The sequence below is a fragment of the Dermacentor variabilis genome, chromosome 1 (assembly GCF_050947875.1).
Source record: "Dermacentor variabilis isolate Ectoservices chromosome 1, ASM5094787v1, whole genome shotgun sequence".
In the NCBI taxonomy this organism is placed as follows: Eukaryota; Metazoa; Arthropoda; class Arachnida; order Ixodida; family Ixodidae; genus Dermacentor; species Dermacentor variabilis.
In genome coordinates this window covers 35,830,744-35,849,790 of record NC_134568.1, presented here as the reverse complement: position 1 = coordinate 35,849,790, position 19,047 = coordinate 35,830,744, and the positions used below count along the sequence as shown (strand labels likewise).

General features: G+C 44.3%; 1 protein-coding gene across 2 annotated transcripts in view; it reads left to right on the top strand.

Annotated features, from left to right (window-relative positions):
• Gclm (Glutamate-cysteine ligase modifier subunit) overlaps positions 1-19,047 on the top strand; it is an 87,412-nt gene that overhangs the window by 63,339 nt on the left and 5,026 nt on the right. Inside the window, exon 7 of one of the 2 annotated variants that reach the window (XM_075686628.1) lies at positions 9,519-18,747. The exons of the other annotated variant lie outside the window; for it this stretch is intronic. Within the exon in view, the coding sequence (XP_075542743.1) occupies positions 9,519-9,685 (167 nt within the window). The 3' untranslated portion in view covers positions 9,686-18,747. Of the gene's footprint in view, positions 1-9,518; positions 18,748-19,047 lie in introns of those variants that run through there. 2 annotated transcript variants of the gene reach the window in all.

The window sequence follows — 19,047 nt, the reverse complement described above, 5'->3', positions numbered from 1 at the left end:
GCTAAAGTTGGTGGCACAGACAATCCCAGAAAGGTCAAGGGCAATATGTGTGCAGCAAGGATGAAAAAATTGGAGGACGCTTAAGCTTCGCCTTCAAGAGTGGAACGCGACAGCGTTCCCGTCGACCCGCCAAGGGGTGTAAGACAATGGGCTACGGCGCAGCGACTACGTGCCCCGCATCGGACGCGGTGAGCGTCGAGCAACGCAGCGTTCGGCGCGACAACAAAATGTGCGCCTGAGCAAGCGACGCACGCCTGAGCCTTAGAAACAGCTCGTTTCTAAGGCAACACCGCGTTCACTAGAGGCGCTTTTGTACCGCTTTGAAGCATCGAACTCGTGGCTCAGTAATAACGTCTCCGTCTCACACTCCGGAGACCCTGGTTCGATTCCCACCCAGCGCATCTAGGAAGTTGCTTTTTATTTATGAAGTTCCTGCCATGATTTATCGCTCACGGCCAACGCCGCGGACGCCGACGACACCGGCTTTTCTGCGACACGAGCTCCTTAACGCTATCGCGTTAAAAACCATAATACATGAAGTGGTGCCCTAGGTACACAAGATTGCCCATAACAGTAAGAAAGTAGTGGCAGGCAGGTCATCTCTGTTGTCTTCTCGGCCTCTTTGAAACTGGCCCGGCTCAGCTTACATACCTCGAGTGAGACTGTGAGCCCCGTAGGTGTTTGAAAAAAGTGCACAAAGCCTTAACCAATATGTTCTGTAGGAGTTTACAGTATGAAATCCCCTTGACGTGCAGCAATTCCTGTACTTAAGAGTCCTTAATTTTTGGGTAAAACTCGTAAATAATTCAATATTTTCTCTCCCCGTACAAGTTTTATCAATAACAGGTGAAACCCGATTTCTTCCCAAAGTTTGTTGTTTCATTAAGGATAATAATCAGTGTAGGCGTTACAAAACTAATTAAAGTTTCCTACCTTGTGTGAGCAAGTGGTCAAGATAGGTTATATTAGTAGTAATATTGTTCATGTGTGAAAATTATAAGTAGAACCTCATTGATATAATCCCCTTTCATACGATTCTCCAGTGCCAACATTTGCAATCGATGACACAAAAAATGGCCCTATACAGTTAACCTTTTCTTTTTTTAACGTTTTAGTATGTTCCCGGAAAACACCATCTTTTGGCAACAGTGTTCAATACATTGCCAGACTGAAATTTTATACCTTTTATGTTTAAGGTCACTAGATCCTGTGTAAACAAGAAAAGGCGCGAAGAACCCCAATCGAGGGCATTAAGTGCCCACTACGGCAGCTTCTCCACAGTACTAGCCCACCCATGTCATGTGAAAATGCTGGCATGCAATCACTTTACACTAACAGTACTAGCAAACCTCGCAGGTTGTTCCACATTGAATCCATAGTTGTCGCTGCCAACCATATTGCGATAACTACCTTCATTTATCCAGCTGTTTGTCTGCGTGTGCGGCATAGTGCCACTAGAAGCGTACTGCACGCTTTTAATAGGCGATAACCCAAACGTCGCAGTACGCATCATGTTTCACTCTGATGGCATCGTATTTTGGTGTTGCCCACCAGCTCGATTTCATTTGGTTTCTCCTTGCCGTCTTCAAAACCCACATGACAAAGCGCAGCTCAGGCCGCTCCGGCCCCACCTTGTCGGTCTCTCGCCGAGTGGGCATGTCGAAGCATCCTTTCTGCAGGATTGAAAAGCGTAGTTGATGCGCTAATGAAAATTCACATATTTTGTTTTGTTATGTATAAACACAGCTGATAATGAGAGAACCAATGTGTCATATTCGTTAATTCTTGAGTTGTTTCATCTTGCAAATGTGTGAGTTAATTACCTGTGAACAACATTGCAGTATCATCTGCATACATTAAAATTTCAGGGCATTGAAGAGCTTCAGGCCAGTCATTGATTAAAATTTTAAACACTATAGGTCCCTGAACTGATCCCTACGGTACTCCGCATGTCACAAGACCATATACAGAATGGATGGTTCTAAAAACTATTTTTTGCTTGCATGAAGACAAATAACTGAAGAAAACTTAGGACACTATCAGAAACCTCATAGTACTCTAATATGTTCAGCAGCATGGAGTGACAAGCAGTGTCGAAAGCTTTTTTTTATATTAAGGACCACCACAACAGCACAGCTGCTCTGATTGAGTGTGGAATGGATGTACTCGGAGAGAGCTGTTACAGCCATGGCACTTGATGTGTTGCATGCAAATCCATGCTGCTGTGGCCGTCTTACATTATGAACACTTAAATTTTTTTAAACTGTAGAGCTACTACTTTCTCAAACAAGCTATAAATTGCTCTATGCGCCGAGATTAGTCTATAACTACTGGGATCATTATGGTCGCCATTTTTGTAGATCAGCTCTACTCTTGCAACCTTTAGCTTCTCTGAGTAAATACCACTGGAGACTTGCTTGCCACCTAGCCGACAGCGGCGGGCAGTGTGGAGCCACTTCCATGGTCGCCCCGAAAATCCTCAATTACCCGTCCAGGTTTCACACAGCACACCATTGTAGGAAGTTTCCCACTTGTGTGTTTGTTTCTTCTGAAAAAAGCAAATTTTGCACTTTCCACATGTGGCAGGAAAAATTTCTGTGCAGTGTGCTGCCAAACACATACATCGCCACTGCTAAGTGCATTGTATATGCATAATGTAGACAAATTTTAGTTCTCCAGAATTTTTCCCATTGTAGTCGATGGTCCGGTACAGCTTGGTCCCTTGAAAGCTGGGTTTATTGCAGTAGTGATATAGGTGGGCCAAGCTATGTGAAAATGGTCTGTTACATCTGAAAGATCTTGTATGTGGATCTTTTGTAGCAGACACGGACTGCATTTAATGCCTTAGTATTCACTTCTCCATACACTTGCACGATCACCAAAGCCTCACAGACCTATTTGGTAGCAAAATGAGCCATTGGGTAGCTAGGGGTGGGTTTGGGTGGTGGAACCCCTACTCCCCCCTTTTCCATGGAGCAGAAAGTTTCAGGAGGTGGGCTCCAGAAGAGCGACATGGATGAAAGGGAAAGCTTGAATGTGAAAGCAAGGCGAGGGCTAGTGGTGGTACGAAGGGAGGGGGGGTTATGGGGGCAATTCCCTCTCCCATGCACAGAACATTGCGGCCCCACTCAGGGTATGCCTCTGCCTCATTCCGGATTGTGTTAACCATAATTGCTGAGCGAGGATCAGTGTTAAAAATTCCACATAGAGATAAATATGGGACTAAAGCTCCTCCATCCATGCGCCACCGCCTCTTTTACCTAGTCGGTGAAACATGTAAGGAGGGCCTTTAGATAGGGCGAGAGCATGCATAAAACTTGAAGGCACTATTGCTCCCCACCAGGCCTTCTTGTCATCAAAGAGCTTCTCATTTCTGGTACTTGACCGAATTGTTGACCATGCTGCACGGAAGAAAAGCAGTCAGAAAATATTGCAATTTGCTTGTCTAGGAAATGCACAGTAAACATCCCCCCCCTTTTTTTTAATGTGAAGCTTTCTTTGCCTCTTCCTTCAACATTCTCACTGCTGCTGCTATTGCTGCTGTTGCTGCCTGGCATACCGCATCTGGGGGTGGTTCAGAGCGTGTGTATAATGACAGAAGCGCGGCAGAGAGGAAAGGCAATGTGAGAAACTCGTTCGGACATTTGCACTGCGTCGAATGTGCACAATGCCCTCTTTTTTATTGCGCAAAATGGGGTAATAAACAGGACAACAAAGAAAGACCTACAGGACGCTGATTTGCGCATGGCAAAATATATTAAGGACGGGGGTGCTGGGCCACGGAAGCTAAGAAACCACCACAGCAAGCAGTTGGTAGGGAAAGTAGGTGAATGGCGTTAAAGTCCACGCAGAAAAAGAAATATAGGAATGTTAGGGGCCATCACATCATCGAACAACCCAGGGAATGTTGAAAGAGTACGACAGTGACTAAGGGAGAAAAATTTTAAGGAGGGGAGTGGAGTGATAGATATGAAGGGGGGGACGTGGGGGAACAAGCATAAAAGGCTTCAGGAACAAAGTTGACAGATAATTGCAGACATAGGGAGAGCATCTCGTTACTGCCCATTCGCTCAGCATGAGACGGTCGTGGCCAATCTCCTAGCTGAGGCTCGCCTACCCCATCGTAACACGTTCTGCTTGCTGCGGAGAACCCATCCTAACTAAACATCTTGGCAATTTTTAGGATATAAGGGTGTCGGGAGACACAACACTTTCAAATCTGTCGGAGCTACTGGCCCTTATTTTACTGCTAAGTACGGATGCCGTAATTTTCACAAAGGGTTCTAAACAAGGAGCAGCCCTGCTTGGGACTGTCTAACTCATCAGTTCCAGAGTGTGGTCAAATAACAATATGCCTCGCGTGTGGCCTACAATGCCATGATTGTAAGTTATTCTAAACATCTCTTCAAACAAATCGGACAGCAGGTCACCGAAAGTGAGTGATACTTGCATCATATGATTCTGTTGAAGTTCTAGTGCAAACCTTTGTTCCCGTATTTTTACATTTAGAATAATATAGCGTTGGAATTATTAGAATATTACCATGGAACACCAACTCGCCCAATCCGCTGCCCTTCTGCAATATAGCGTGCCCAGAACGCCAACAGCGTGATTGATTGATAAGCGATTTGCAAAATATGTAGCCGTACTAGAAGATCAGTCTTGAAAACTGGTTATCTCCACTGTTACCCGTGTGCAACAAGTCTGGCCTGCCTACAAGAAGACACACGATAGTGGGCACTCTTGGTTTTGTTCGGCTCCGTCTTTAGCCCTGTTTATTTTTCCAAGTCATGTACCAGCTAGGTTATCAATACACATTATACAAATGCATCAATTCGTAAATTAAATTTTAGCTTTTTTTAATTTCATCATTTTTAAAAATAGCATGAGAATATAGCATAATTTGATGCGAAGTGGCTGCACACATTGGCAATAAAAATCTTTTGTCAGAAGTTAAGCTAAGTGTTGTTTTGACAATGGAAAAACGTGAATCTGCATTGAAGCGTTTTTGTCCGGAGAATGCTAGGTGTACAACCTCCACACGCACGCACACACACACACAGTAGAAGCTCACTCGTATGTTTTTGAAAAAAAAAAACGCGGGGGAAAAACGTACTAACCAGGAAAACGTACCATCCAAAGTAAAAAAATTTGACAGACTCAATTATTGTCGATGCCTATGTAATTTGAAGCGTCGCATGGATTGTTGCGGCACGAGACGCCAATGCGCGTCGAGCTGGTGGTGCTCTGGATGCCTGAGACTCGTTTTGTTGTTTTCCTGTTGCGTGGTGTTTTAAGTGGGCGGCGGGAAACCGAAACGGAATCGAGCTGGTGGGTGGCGCCGGATGCCACAAAAGCGAAACGGTATGCTCACATCGCGCCGCCTGCAGCAGGGAACGGTGACACATTTGGATTATCGCCTACTAAAAGCGGTTAGTACGTTACCAATGACACTACGCACCACACACTGTAAAACAGATAGGTGAAGGTGCTTATCTAACGGCCCTACGTACTGTGAAACAGGTAGGCAAAGGTATTTATCACAATAGGATTGACGATGGTAGCTGTGAATGCCACCCACGACAACCCCAGAGGTATGCTGGTACCGAAATGGGAAACTGAGTGCGCATCAGCATTTTCACGTGAGGCAAGTGGGCAGCTATATACTTTCTTGATCGCGCGTGTATTGTGAATTTTCTTGTTTTCATGGGATCTAGTGGCCGGAAAACGTGTTACACAATCGCAGTTTGGTGACGTACTGGATGTTGGTGCTGAAAAGTCGTGTTTTCCGGGAACATATGAACCAGCAAAAAATAAACATAACTCTATTCGATCATTCTTTGTGTTCTCAATTGCGAACATTGGCACCGGGAAAACATATGTTACGGGCACTTATCAACAAGGTTCTACTGTGTGAGCGTGCGTGCGTGCGTGCGTGCGCATGTGTGTGTGTGTGTGTGTGTGTGTGTGTGTGTGTGTGTGAGAGAGAGAGAGAGAGAGAGAGAGAGAGAGAGAAGTGAAGGTAGCGGAGGATGGGTAGTTGTCGGTGGAGAAGCTCCCTTCCCCCGAAATCAATTTCTGGCTATGCCACTCGAATGAGCACTCGTTCTGTGCTTCAGGCCATCAAACACATTGAAGTTGCTCATTCTGTCAATTTCAAAAATAAAAATAAAATAAAATCAAGTACCCTTCTACAAACATTGAATCGCAGAACACGTGTGCATAATATCTTATTATTATTTATTTGTAATTTTTTTAATTATTTTTTTAGCATTTGCAACACCGTGTTTCATTATTAAATGCAAAGCTTTTCTTTACTTCTCTTTTCCTTTCTTTACCCCTGACACATGGGCTAAAGTAAAGTCCTTTGCAGTAAACCCCTTTTGTTACCCTGAAGGGCCCTTAGCAGAAAAGAGTTGCGCCGATGCCACACAGCACTGCACTAACTTCTTTAGGTGATTCCTCAGATAACCGCTGAAAAAAAAATAGAAAAAAAATGTGCTGCTTGTTAGAGCAGCAAGAGAGAATGGAATGGAATGGAAAACTTTATTGCCTTTTTTAAGGTTTTAGCAGGTTGAGGCCGAAGTCTTCATTCTTGAAGCTTGGGTCCTCTTCAGCCATGGATGGGCCCCTAGTCCAGGGCTCCACTGAGCCGGGCCACCTCGCACGCGTGCGCTATTAGAGCTCTTTGAGCCTCTAGCTCGCGGCTGGTGAGCCAGCTCTCCCATTGCTCCGCACTTGGTGTTTTGTGTTTGTGGAATGCCTGGTTTCTTGTACACTCCCATGTAATGTGGTATAATGTTGGTTTAGCTCCACACCACGGACAGGTTGCGCTATACTGCGTGGGGAATATCTTACTTAGTATGTGTAAGTTTGGGAAGGAGCCCGTTTGCAGTCTCCGCCATCCTGCAGCCTCCTCCTTTGTTAATGCTTTATGTGGTGGGGGATATTGATATCTTAGCTCCTTATAGAGGTTTAATAGCTCTGAATAGCTGTTCCCGCAGTTGATCTGTGGCCCCTCTGGGGCAGTGGACGTTCCTGCTCGGCTGGTCATCCCTCGAGCTAGGCTGTCTGCCCCTTCGTTGCCCCTGATCCCTGCGTGGCTTGGTATCCAGATAATGTTATGTGTGGGTTGTCCCTCAGCGATTGGAACTCTGCTGAGTATCTTGAGCGCCGTGTTACTAATTCTGCCTCTTATATAACTCCGACACGCCTCTTGTGAATCTGTTAGAATATTGAGGGATATTCCTGTTCTATAACCTTCTTCTGCTGCCAGTGCGACAGCAATTTCCTCTGCCTCGGTTATGTTAGCCACCTCGGCCGTGAGTCCTGTGATTAATTCTCCTTGATAATTTACTACTACCGCTGCCGCGTTGTTTTTGTGTGCTTGTGAGTATAGGGACGCATCGCTATAGACTGTATTGTCCCGATGTCCCATCGTCTTTTCGTAATACTCTGCCCTAGCCTGTCTCCCACTCGCATGGAGGTTTGGGTCCATTTTGCGAGGGATAGGTTGTATGCGTAGTTTCTTACTTAGTGGGTCTGGTATTGTGGCCCTGCTACTTTGTGGTTTTTCTACTTCCCGACCTAGCTTTGTCAGGAGCGCCCTTCCCGTTGTTGTATTGCTGAGTCTTCGTACTTGTGCCTTGAGCTGGCATTCCCTTAGTTCTTCAAAAGTGTTGCTGATTCCAAGTTGCATGAGTTTGTCGTTGGATGTGTTCCTTGGGAGGTGGAGAGCTGTTTTCTACGCTTTCCGGAGGATGGTCTCCACTTGCTCTTTTTCAGTTTTGGTGATTGCATGGTACGGCAGTGAGTATGTGACCCGGCTGACTATCAGGCTGTTGACCAACCTGAGTGTGTCCTCCTCTTTCATGCCATATCTTTTGTGTGCCACTCTGCTAATCATTTGGCCCACCTGTCCTGCTGCTTTGTTTAGCAGGCAGATTGTGTGGCTGCATTTCCAGCTTCCTTGCAGCCACATGCCGAGGACTCTAATCATCTTTTGTTCCGGGATGTTCTGTCCTTCTAGCCTTACTTCGAGCGGGGCATCAGTGGGGTGTCTGCCCACCCTGAGGAGTTCAGATTTCTCCGTGGAGCATCTGAGGCCTCTTTGCTTTGTGTATTCTTCGATGCAGGCGGCAGCTTCTTGTAGTGCCTCTTGTTTATCCCCTAGTGAGCCTTGAGTAGTCCAGATCGTTATGTCGTCCGTGTACATTGCGTGACTGATTCCTTGGATCTTGCTAAGTTTCTTGGTAAGGTTGACCATTGCTATGTTGAAGAGTACTGGTGAGATTACTGAGCCCTGCGGAGTGCCCTTGCATGGCGTTTGAAAGGCGTCACTCCGTAGGTCTCCCAGGTCTACTGTCACTGTTCTGTCGGTTAGGAAGCTCCTGATATAGTCATGGACTTTCTGCCCACAATTAGTGGTGTTAATCCCCTCCATAATGGCGGCGTGGGACACGTCAAAGGCTCCCTTGATGTCGATGGCCATGACCACATTTTCCCCGTTTTTCAGCATTGTCTCGAGTACCTGTTCCTTTAGCTGTAGCAAGATATCTTGCTACAGATATCTTGCTACAGATATCTTGCTACAGCAAGAAAGAAAACATTTTAAAGAAGCTGTGTATGTAGATTACATTTAGCAATTGTAGAACCTAAAAACGTTTTTTTTTTCTATCGTTGATGACTTATAATGCACAAATTCATTTATTTTCTTCAAGTTTTTACATTCTTAGCATCAATTTAAATTGATCCAGCAACTATGGACAGTCAGTGTTTTGCTGTGCATGCTGTTTGTTATGGTGCTGCCATAGTACTGCCCACATTTCTGCCCTGTTTTTTTGTTTGTGTTGTGATACAAGTGACGTGATGCGAGCGTTTGAGAGTATAGCTAGAGTAAATCTTCTCTGTTTAACAAATCGCATTACAGCTAAAAATTAAACATTTTCGCAAGATAAAAAAGAAATACTTATGGGGCACCATAATTTTGTGTCAGGTTTCCTTCTACCGACGAGTTGTGCACGCCATGTGCAAGAGTAACATCCTTTCCACTCGAAAAGTAGATGCGCGATCTGCTTTTCAGCAAAGAAACTTTGCTGTGAGGTAGACATTCCTTTATTGTGTGTCACTGCACTTGAACGCCTTTTCTGTAGATGCCCCCTTACCTAAAGGACATTAAAGTGCCCGTGTGTCAGGGGTATAAAGTGTGGTTCTTGCGGAAGGGTGTAAGGTGCTGTGCTTTGCGGGGGTATGTACGTGCATGTCACTCAATGTGTGTATGCATGTGTGTGAGTGTGTGTGTGCATACAGAACATGACAGTTTTATAGAGACATTAACCAATAGTGGATGTTGTACCAATGGAAACTTAAATTAAAGCTAATGACATAGTGGCCTCAACAGGTCATGGTGTTTACAGCTATAGCCTTGCAAAGGTTTTTGGGAAGCACTTGAGTAAGTAGCATTAGTGGCTGCAGTGCACTTCACTGCAATGTCTCTTGCACCGTTCCCTTCCCTGCAGTACTGCTTGACCACGATGGCATGGCCCGCCTACTCAAGGGCTATGTGGCAGAGGAGGACATCCACCGCTGGTCGGCACCCTGGGTGGTCCGCTATTCAGTGCTCGTCAAGTGCCGAGGCTTCCTGCAGAGCAAGGGCTACGTTGCCAGCCTTGTCAAAGAGCAGTAGTGATCAGAAAGGGGACCATGCTTTGTCTAACCACCGGCACGAGACTGGACTGCAGCAATGGGAAATGAGGTGCTGTACGAGTGGTTCTCCTCGGATCAAAAGGCCACCAGACAGTGAAACCCTACCCTGAGCGTTCAAGGAGGGTTCAGCTTGTGATGGAAACTCCTCTGATGATGCAATGGTTCTACGTGTGAAAGATAAAAAAGGGACAAAAGACGGGGTGCAGGGGTTTGAATGTGTCTGCATGTTTTTTTATTTTTATTTTTTTAGCTAAATGTTGTATTGTGCTGCTGCAGAAGTTTTCCTTTTTCTTTTACTTTTACACTCCTTCACTGCATAGGTTAGTGTGATAGTCACTATACAAGCGTCTCAAGGTTGGTCATGTTGAGTGTGTTCGTGTGCTTGGTTGATTATATTATACGACATGCTTCCCATTGAAGCATAGCCACTCTGGAACAGCAACTAGAAAAGTGGTGACAGGGCTGCATGAAAAGCTTGAATGTTGGGCTGCTGCAGCCCTTAATGTAAAAAATTCTGAGGAAGTCTAGATGTTGTATGGATCTCTATTGCAGCATCTTGTATGCAAATGTGCTAACGCTACTAGCTTTAGTAAGGAAAAGTATTTGTGGCATGATGATTTACTGCTTATGGTTGCTCTGTGGACCATTGAGTTTAGTGCTGGCTCTACAGTAGATGTCTAAAGCAAAGGTATAACAAACTTAATGGAAATAGTGTGTAAATGTGTTGATTTATTTATGATCTGTCCGATCCAGAATGAAATTCAGCAGAGAATTTATTGCTATACAGTCGAACCCACTTATAACAAATTCAAGTGCAATAACCGATAATTGTTATAACCGGGTTGCATGAAAAGATCAAAATGGGGGGATGGCAGAGATGATGTAAAAAAATTATAATGGCGGGCAGGCCAGTGTCCCTGCCCACCACCTTCCTTCATCCGGCTGCGGATTGTGTTCACTCGTTTAACTGGTTCCTGGGTGCTCCGATCATGCGCAACAAGCCGTGGTTGTCGGTGTTAAAGAATGACACTGCTATAACAACTGTGAAGAGGGGTCATGGGTGGCAAGCGATATGTGAGCACCACCAAGGCATCACTTTGGTGGCCCCAAAAGGGGCCTTTCAAAAATTGTGAGAAGGCTGCTGCGGCAGCCTGTCAGCTTGAGAAATCCAGGAGAAACGCTGAGGCGAGATCGCCACAAGCATCTAGCCACAAACTACTCACTGGCTTGCACAAGAAAACCCTATTGCCGTCAGCCTTGCATGCTTTACGCGAAGCTTGCCAACATCCTTCTCCAAGGCATCCAGGTGCTCCACATAGTGCAGCGGAAGGTTCCTCACGAAAACGAAGCCCCGAAGGGACTGAATCCTCTGCTGGGCCTCCTGTGAGGATAACGTTGAGGCAGTGTGCCCTACCGCATCATCACTGCCGTCATCGCTAAGGTATCCGACGCAAGCGTGTTCGCGAGGATCACCTCATCGGTTAGAAGCGCTTAATTTCCAAATCTATAGCCATGCGCTTTCTTTTCACCGGCATTGCCGATGATCAGTGGGCGCATCAGCCATCTTCCGCTTTGGCAGCAAGTCAAACCAACTGTTGGTCAAACGAGGTAGAGAAACCACGTGCCCAGGAACGATTTCGATGCAGCCATCGAAGACAAACAAGAGCGATTAAGCTGTTTGCAGAACTGTGCTAAATGAGGAGCCAGCGAGCAATCTGCAAGCAGTGAAGTTGGCAAGGTCCATTCGTGTTTCGAAAGGTGGGGCAGTTTAGAGCTGTGGGCACAGCCCATTCGTGTTTGGCGGGGTGGAAGGGTGACAGGAAAGAGGCACGCGGAGATGGCTGGAGAATGAGCACGTGGAGGCTGCTGAAGCAGCGGTCCATCGTGCAGCGGCTTGTATTTCTTGTTTTCTTTTCTTTTTTTTAAAGGATGTTGCATTTCACTATCTTTCGGCACGGACACCCAGCAGCTAGACTTCATTGTTTTAACTGATAATGCAGCATTGGGGCATTATAGTAAGCAAGTTATTTCACCATGGAAAACATACAAAAGTTGGCGGTGCAGTAGCTTCTCATTGTTATAACCGATATATTGTTAAAATCACCCGCCGTGGTTGCTCAGTGGCTATGGTGTTGGGCAGCTGAGCACGAGGTCGCGGGATCGAATCCCGGCCACGGCGGCCGCATTTCGATGGGGGCGAAATGCGAAAACACCCGTGTGCTTAGATTTAGGTGCACGTTAAAGAACCCCAGGCGGTCAAAATTACCGGAGTCCTCCACTACGGCGTGCCTCATAATCAGAAAGTGGTTTTGGCACGTAAAACCCCAAATATTATTATTATATTGTTAAAACCGGTATTGTTATAAGTAAGCTCGACTGTATAATGTAAATGTGCCTTGCATTGAGAAACATGAAGCACAGCTGTCAGCTGTGCTTAATATAAGGATCACAGTATGTCGACCCAATCAAAATGCTATCATTGTGTTACTAACTTGATTTGTTGTTTTCATCACGTATGCACTGTGCATCATGTGTGGCAGTTGAAAATTGCGAGAAAACTGCTGGCACTAATATGTTGTTTATATGTTGTTTCTTTTAGTAGGATTAGGTAAAGCAGGCAAGAATAGTCTAAAATTTTTTTCAATATATAGGGAACTATGAAAATGTCCTATTAACAGAGCAGACGGAATAGATAGTTGACTTCTGTTCATTCTAATTTGATGGGACGGATCGAATTGATCGAATTATCCAGCAGGTCAAATGAAAAAAAAAAAGGCACAAGGACGCCACTGCTGCTCTTATTTCACAGTGATTACCTGAATGTAATGCACCCCCTTTTACGCTTTCAAAGTATGTAGGAAATGATGTGCACCCAAAAATAATGTGCACCCAGTTTTATAACATGAAAACATTAACACACGTCTGATTTGTGCAATCAGAAAAAAATGAAACTTTCATAGATCAAAAATTTCTTAGATATAATGTCCGTATTTGTCATCCTCCGACAGCCCTTAAATTGTTATGGACCATAATGTTTACTCCATGCAGTCCCCTGTGTTTCATATTCTACATTTCTGGAATGACTCCAAAGCCATTGCGAATGGGATGGTGGCCCATGCACAGCCTAACCACTTTGCCAGTTCATCCAGTGATGCACACATAACTGCAACATGATGAGAACATGGGACACGACTCTGTTGCTTCTAGATTAGCATCTCAAATAACATTTTCTGTAAATGCTCTTTCGTAATTGAAGCAACATCACCTGCTTAGAAAACTTGTTCTGTCACCACCTTGTGATGACAACAGTGATGACGCTGGCTCTGATGTTAGTCTATTGACAATGCCTCAAGCATGGCTTCGGATTCTTATTTTATTGTTACGCACCGCCAATTTTCGTACCCATATTCTTGAAAAAAAGGTGGGCATTGATATTGGGTAACCATGCTGATAATTGTGAACTGCTTTTTCACTTGAAACTTTGCCTAGGCAAGGCCAAAAATCATCATTTTTGGCAGGAGATAGCGTGTCTCTGATACAGTCACTGTCCGCTAGCGCCACCAGGACGAGTCCTGCAGCCATTGGGGCCATGATTAGGAGTTGCCATTGAGGTCAGGTGTTCATGTGCTGACCAGTGAAGTTTGAATTATTCAGTGAGGGACACTTTCAGGATTTGAGTCTTGGCCCATAGAAATGCATGGGTGCTAGCCAGAGCCTTTGTTTCAGATGAAATTGACCAGAGTCAAATTAATGGGAGTCAGCTGTATTGGGTTTTAAAAAAGACTAACTTTGCTGCACCTTAGAATGCCACCAGCGCTGAAGCCTTATTAATGTACTGTTGCTAAGTCTAACACTTCAATGCAATACCACCTAGTTGAAATTTCAGATAGTTGATCATGTTGCATTTGCCTGTCCACCTCATCCCGCATGTCGTCACAATGCTGCAGTGTGCAGATGTCAGACATGTCCAGCCTAAATAGCAACTAGCTGGCTGTCTAGGCTGCATTGAAGGCATTCAGTTTGTCACTAGTGATGTTTACGCAGTTTTTATCCACCCTATCATGAAAGTGCATAGTTGAAGTTGTTATAAATTAGGGACTGAACGGTGTTCTTGGTTTTGGTTGGTGGCCTAAACAACTGACCTGCTGCTACCCATCGAGCCCATGGGTGTTGCTCAGTGAACTTTATTTTTGCTGATTAGTGCTCCACTGCAGTATTGTAAGTACAGCACAGCAACAGCTATTGAGTTTGCCCTCATGAGGACTTCTCGCTTGCCATGCTTGAACGCTACATTTTGAAACACAAAGTGATGAAATATGGCTTGGTTATAAGCCACTTCCTGCCATATACTTGTCGTAAAATAGTTAGAGATTGAAAAAGCTAGCCAAAAGCACTTCATGAGTACTAGTCTTAGCTACCAGGCACCACTGGAAATTTCCTTTTCAGCCAAAACGAAGGTATGGGGCTGCAGACTAGCAGCAACTGCATTCACAGCTGCACTATACAGTATTTACTTGCACAATCAACGTACTTGCATAATAAACGCACCTCCAATTTCACTCTTCAAAATTGTAGTTTTTTTCCCCCTTGTGATAATCGCAGCCTCAATTTTAGCCCCATGCTGTACGGCTGTGCTGTAGTTTCCCATTTCACTCGCTCCAGCTGATGATGATAGCGCATGCCACATGCCACCTCTTGGTGAAAAAATGTATTCTCTCTGCTGCAGCACGACTGCAACAGCAAAACAATGCGTAGACAGTTGTACAGCTAGAAGCAAGTGAATTGGTAAGCAATATGTTAGCCCTATTTTTGAAACAAAGCTTTCTTTGCTTGCCTCTGCACGATTTGGTGTGTCATTATCATCATCGGCTGTCTTGCCGAGTAGAAGCCGTCACTGGACGATACAATCATTTTCGCGAGGTTTTGTGTGAGTAAGCACCGAATGCATTGGCGCATACAGCTCGCAACATTTCTGGCACTGCCCCATGCTATCGTCACGCAGTGCCAGGAATGCTTTCGGCCATCTAGTTAGATGCATCTAGTGCAGACTCATGCGAAATCTCGTAGTGATAGCATCACCTAAAGCAATGTCTTGAGAATACCTATTGTCCCTGAATGAAACTTACCTTTGCTCTGCAAGGTATGCCACTGTGACTTATGACTGTTACTGTATGCATTCATGGCCCAAATACACAGCACGTTTCTTATTGCGATGTACTGTTTTGTCTTGCTGGCTCATCAAAGCTTCGCTTGCACCAATTAGCACACTGCATACTTTCTTTTTTTTTTTCACTTTGAAGGCAACTATTCCATGACAGCATTGTCTGTTGCTCGATTTTCTGCCCGTGTTGCATTTTTTCTGTAGGCCATGGGCTGTAATTCCACTAATACAGCTGGTTTTAAGTAAAGCATTATGGAGTATACAGTCGAGCATGGTAATTGTGCTGCCAGAAGGCTTTTTGGTGCGGGCGAAGTCCACTTGTGCTTCTGGCAGAAGCGGCATGACAAGCTTCTCACTGCTGAATCAGGCACGTTGTGCTTTGCCCTGGAAGGCGCAACAGGAAACTGTTATTGTTTGTAAATTGTGTGCGTTTATATTTACTTCAAAGCTAAGTTATCTAATGAATTTTCTAGTCATTACCATCTTACCTTTAAATTTGTTCTGTTTCGAAAAAGTTCCTATAAAACTTACCCCACATATTGCACCCCCCAACTTTGCTTTGATCTTTCAGGGGAAAAAAAGTGTGTTCATTATGTGAGTAAATATATTATTTGCAATGTGGCATGTTCAGGTCATGTTCAAAACACCGGGCATGATATTGTGTGGCATTTGAAATTTCATTTGTGTTCATATGTGTTGATTCTGTTGGGTGTGATGTAGTGCCACAGTAAAGTTTAAACAATCCAGCAGATTCGAAAATTTAATTGGAAACTGTGCTTACTGAATTTATCATTGTGTAGTCGACCGGTTCAAGCACTGTCCACACCTTTGCAATGAAACTGGAGCTGTAGTAATGCACAGTGCTGTGGCTATGACTTGCTATGGCTTACTGTGGACCCTTTTACGAAATTAGCATTGTGTAAGCTAAAAGTATTCCTTTACATCTAGCTCAAATGCGAGTTTTACAGAATCACGTCCGCTGTCTAGAGTTCAACCACGCTTTATTTCATCTGGTGTCTTCCGTGCAGCTCACATGGCTAAAAATAAGCTCTAGCGATGCCCCTTTCCAGTTGTCGTCAGTGGATGTGTTTGTATCTCTTAAGGATTCTCACAGGCAGGAGAGTAGAGGCATCGAGGCATTTTTGTAGCCAATAGACACATGCGGTCGTGTGGTGCCACATTCACTGTGGCGTTAAGCACAGGATTGCAGGATGGATTTCCAGTCATGGCTTCCACATTCTGAACGAAATAGAATGCTAAAATGTTTTGCGTTAAAAGTTCAGGGTATGGATTGAAAGAGCACCAGGCAGTCACAATTAATCTGGAGCTCTCCACTACCTGTCATAGTCCAGTGGGGGGGGGGGGGGAGTGTATTCTCTAAGTGTCCACCTAGTGGAGATGTCCATTTCATCTGCTGCTGAAGATGACAGGTCCCAGCCAATCACTAGCCAATCATCACTTCAGCATCAGACAAAATGGACATATCCACTAGGTGGACATTTACAGAATACCCCCTCCCCCCAGGTTATTGCCTTGTCACATTATCCTTCATAATTGCAAATTGTGAGTTGACCAAGCTCAGATATTGATAAGATCCTTAATGGTTGTTCAATAATGATGTGCTTTAAGATTTAGTCAGGTAAAGTTTTAACATCTTGGAGCAGGTGAACCTCTGCAGCAGCCAGCATTAGCTTTCTGAACATTCTGTGCGGTCTTTACAGAAACGTCTGCAGACCTGAGCAATCTCTGTAAATACTCTAGTGTCAGGTATTGAATGCATATTTTTTTTTCATTCTTGGGTTTCACATTCCAAAACCATGGTAATGGTTATGAGGCACATCGTAGTGGGGGACAGTGGGTTAATTTTGACCACCTGAGGTTCTTTAACGTGCACCCAATACACAGTACATGGGTGTTCTTGCCTTTCGCCTCCATTGAAAGGGACACTTAAGGCAAATATTAAGTCAAGATAAAGTGATAGATTAGTGTTCGAGAATGCCAAAATGCGTTCATTCTGCAAAATTTAAGCGAGAACAGTGCAGTGTTGAGTGCAAAATCTTTTTTTGAACATGCACAGACAAATATTAGGACCCTGTATATTCAAGTATGCGCCCATTCACTTATTGACGCATTGGCGATAGAGTGGGCATAAGATTCCGTGCCAGTTGGGATAGATGTGTGTAAATACTTCGCGCGAAACGTACTATGACAGGAAGCAGTGCTACTCCCGTTGTCATTTGTTTAACTAGCGGCACTCACTCTTGCCGACATTCCAGGGCTGAATTGCTTTCTTTGAAGGTTAGCAATACAACGCCGGCGGATGAGAAAATTTCTGTATCCTCAAAGAAAGCCATACATCTCGAAGTGCCGGTAACATGTACGGACAGTTGCAGCAACGGTCTGCGAGCGTGGTTACACAGATTCATTCCATTCCTTAATATGCCAGTCACTATTTTTGCAGCCAACTACTGCACACATTCTAAATCTGCATGATTCAATTCAGCATGATTGAAGCACAGTGCGTTACCGAAAACTCGGTTGCGTTTCCAACAGTTGATGGCACAGAAGCAAGGTGGAAGCACTAATGGTTCTGTATTCGTGTGCTGTCACTGAAGTGACATGTGGTGGGCCACCGAAAGCACCATCTTGTTTTTCTAGAACAAACTGCTCCATGAAAAGGGTCAGTAGCAAGGGCCAGCGAGGTCCACACATGGCTGTGTCGTAAACCTCAGAGGGTGCAACACTGCGTCAACATTTACATGAATTGTGCTGAATTGTTGTTTCACATGAAAATTTCCCACACGCACCTCACTTTTCATGCAACTATTCTGTGCAGCATGTGAATGCCAAGTTTCTGTGTTGCCTAGCTTACTTTCATGGCCACTGCTAGCCAGCAGTCAATAAAGTAGTACCATGTCAGAAAGCATCGTAGGTGCTTCTCCATTAACCTGATTGTAGAAACGTAGTGATCTGTTATTGTGTTTGTTTGTAGAGTAAAATGGGGCTGGTGTTTTCAAGGTGCTTTCTGCATAGAGTGCCTTCCCTGAACTTCTGGCTTTAAACAAATGGTTCAGAAGGCCTGTGATCTCGATGTTGTAGGCATATACCAGTTGCTTTCTAATCTTGTTCTGAGGCAGAAGTGGGTGATGGCATAGAAGCTCGGCCTAGCTGGAGCGAAAATAGAGTGCATCATGCAAACACTAGTGCATGCAGTTTGAATGCAAAAGAGCCATAAAATGCTCTTGTGGGTTGCCTTTTGTGTTTCATTTTCATAGCACTTTCAGTTTTGGATTGTAGTCTGTGTGTCAATCATAACTTGTGCAACGTCATCCTGATAAAATCATGGAAAAGCCCACATTACCACAAAACTTGTTACTTCTGAGTGCAGCTTGAATTTCTTGCTATAAATAGAGAGCCCTACGCGGCATTATTTATAAAGAGCCAGCGAGCAAGCAAATGTACATAAATACTTTTCTTCGCCCACAATTTTCTGTCCTTTATGAAGCAATTCATGTCATCTTTTGTCTTGAGGTCCTTTTTTGCTCTTTTCAGTATACCCGTTACAACCACTTCACAATAATATGTTGGTCGTGAGGGTGCTGTAAAAACATTTAACACGCGTTAGTTGAAAAACAATTCAGTATTTGAATCACTCCATGCTTGACTTTCCTTCACTGCTGAACCCTAGTTAAATTAAACTTTATTCAAGCTATTTGTGCACTCAGAATTAGTGGGAATTCAACATAAAGGTGCTGGCACCTTCTTAAGGTATGGTAGGAAACACTAAAAGGAGATTGATGATGGCATTGCTACATGAAGAGTGGTAAAAATGTTGAATAAAGTGAAAATAAAGGGAAATAAAGGGAAAATTTTTCTTCAACTATGAGGCTTTTCTTTCAAGGAACCCGTATGTGTTTCCTTTGTAGCAATTGCTACGAACGGGTGGATGTCTGATTTTCCCTTTATTCATTACTTCTCTCCACCTTGCGGGTTTCCGCAGAACTACTACGTCAAACGGTAAAAATGTTGTTTTGCAAAATAACAATTTGATGCTGACTGATTGTACAGCAGTTAATATGGTCTTTGTTATTGCAGGCTGATAGCATCATTGTTTGCCTGCGAAATCTGCCAGTTTTGTTGAAGTGAAGGCAGCTATAATGAAGTCTTAGGAAGGGTGCACA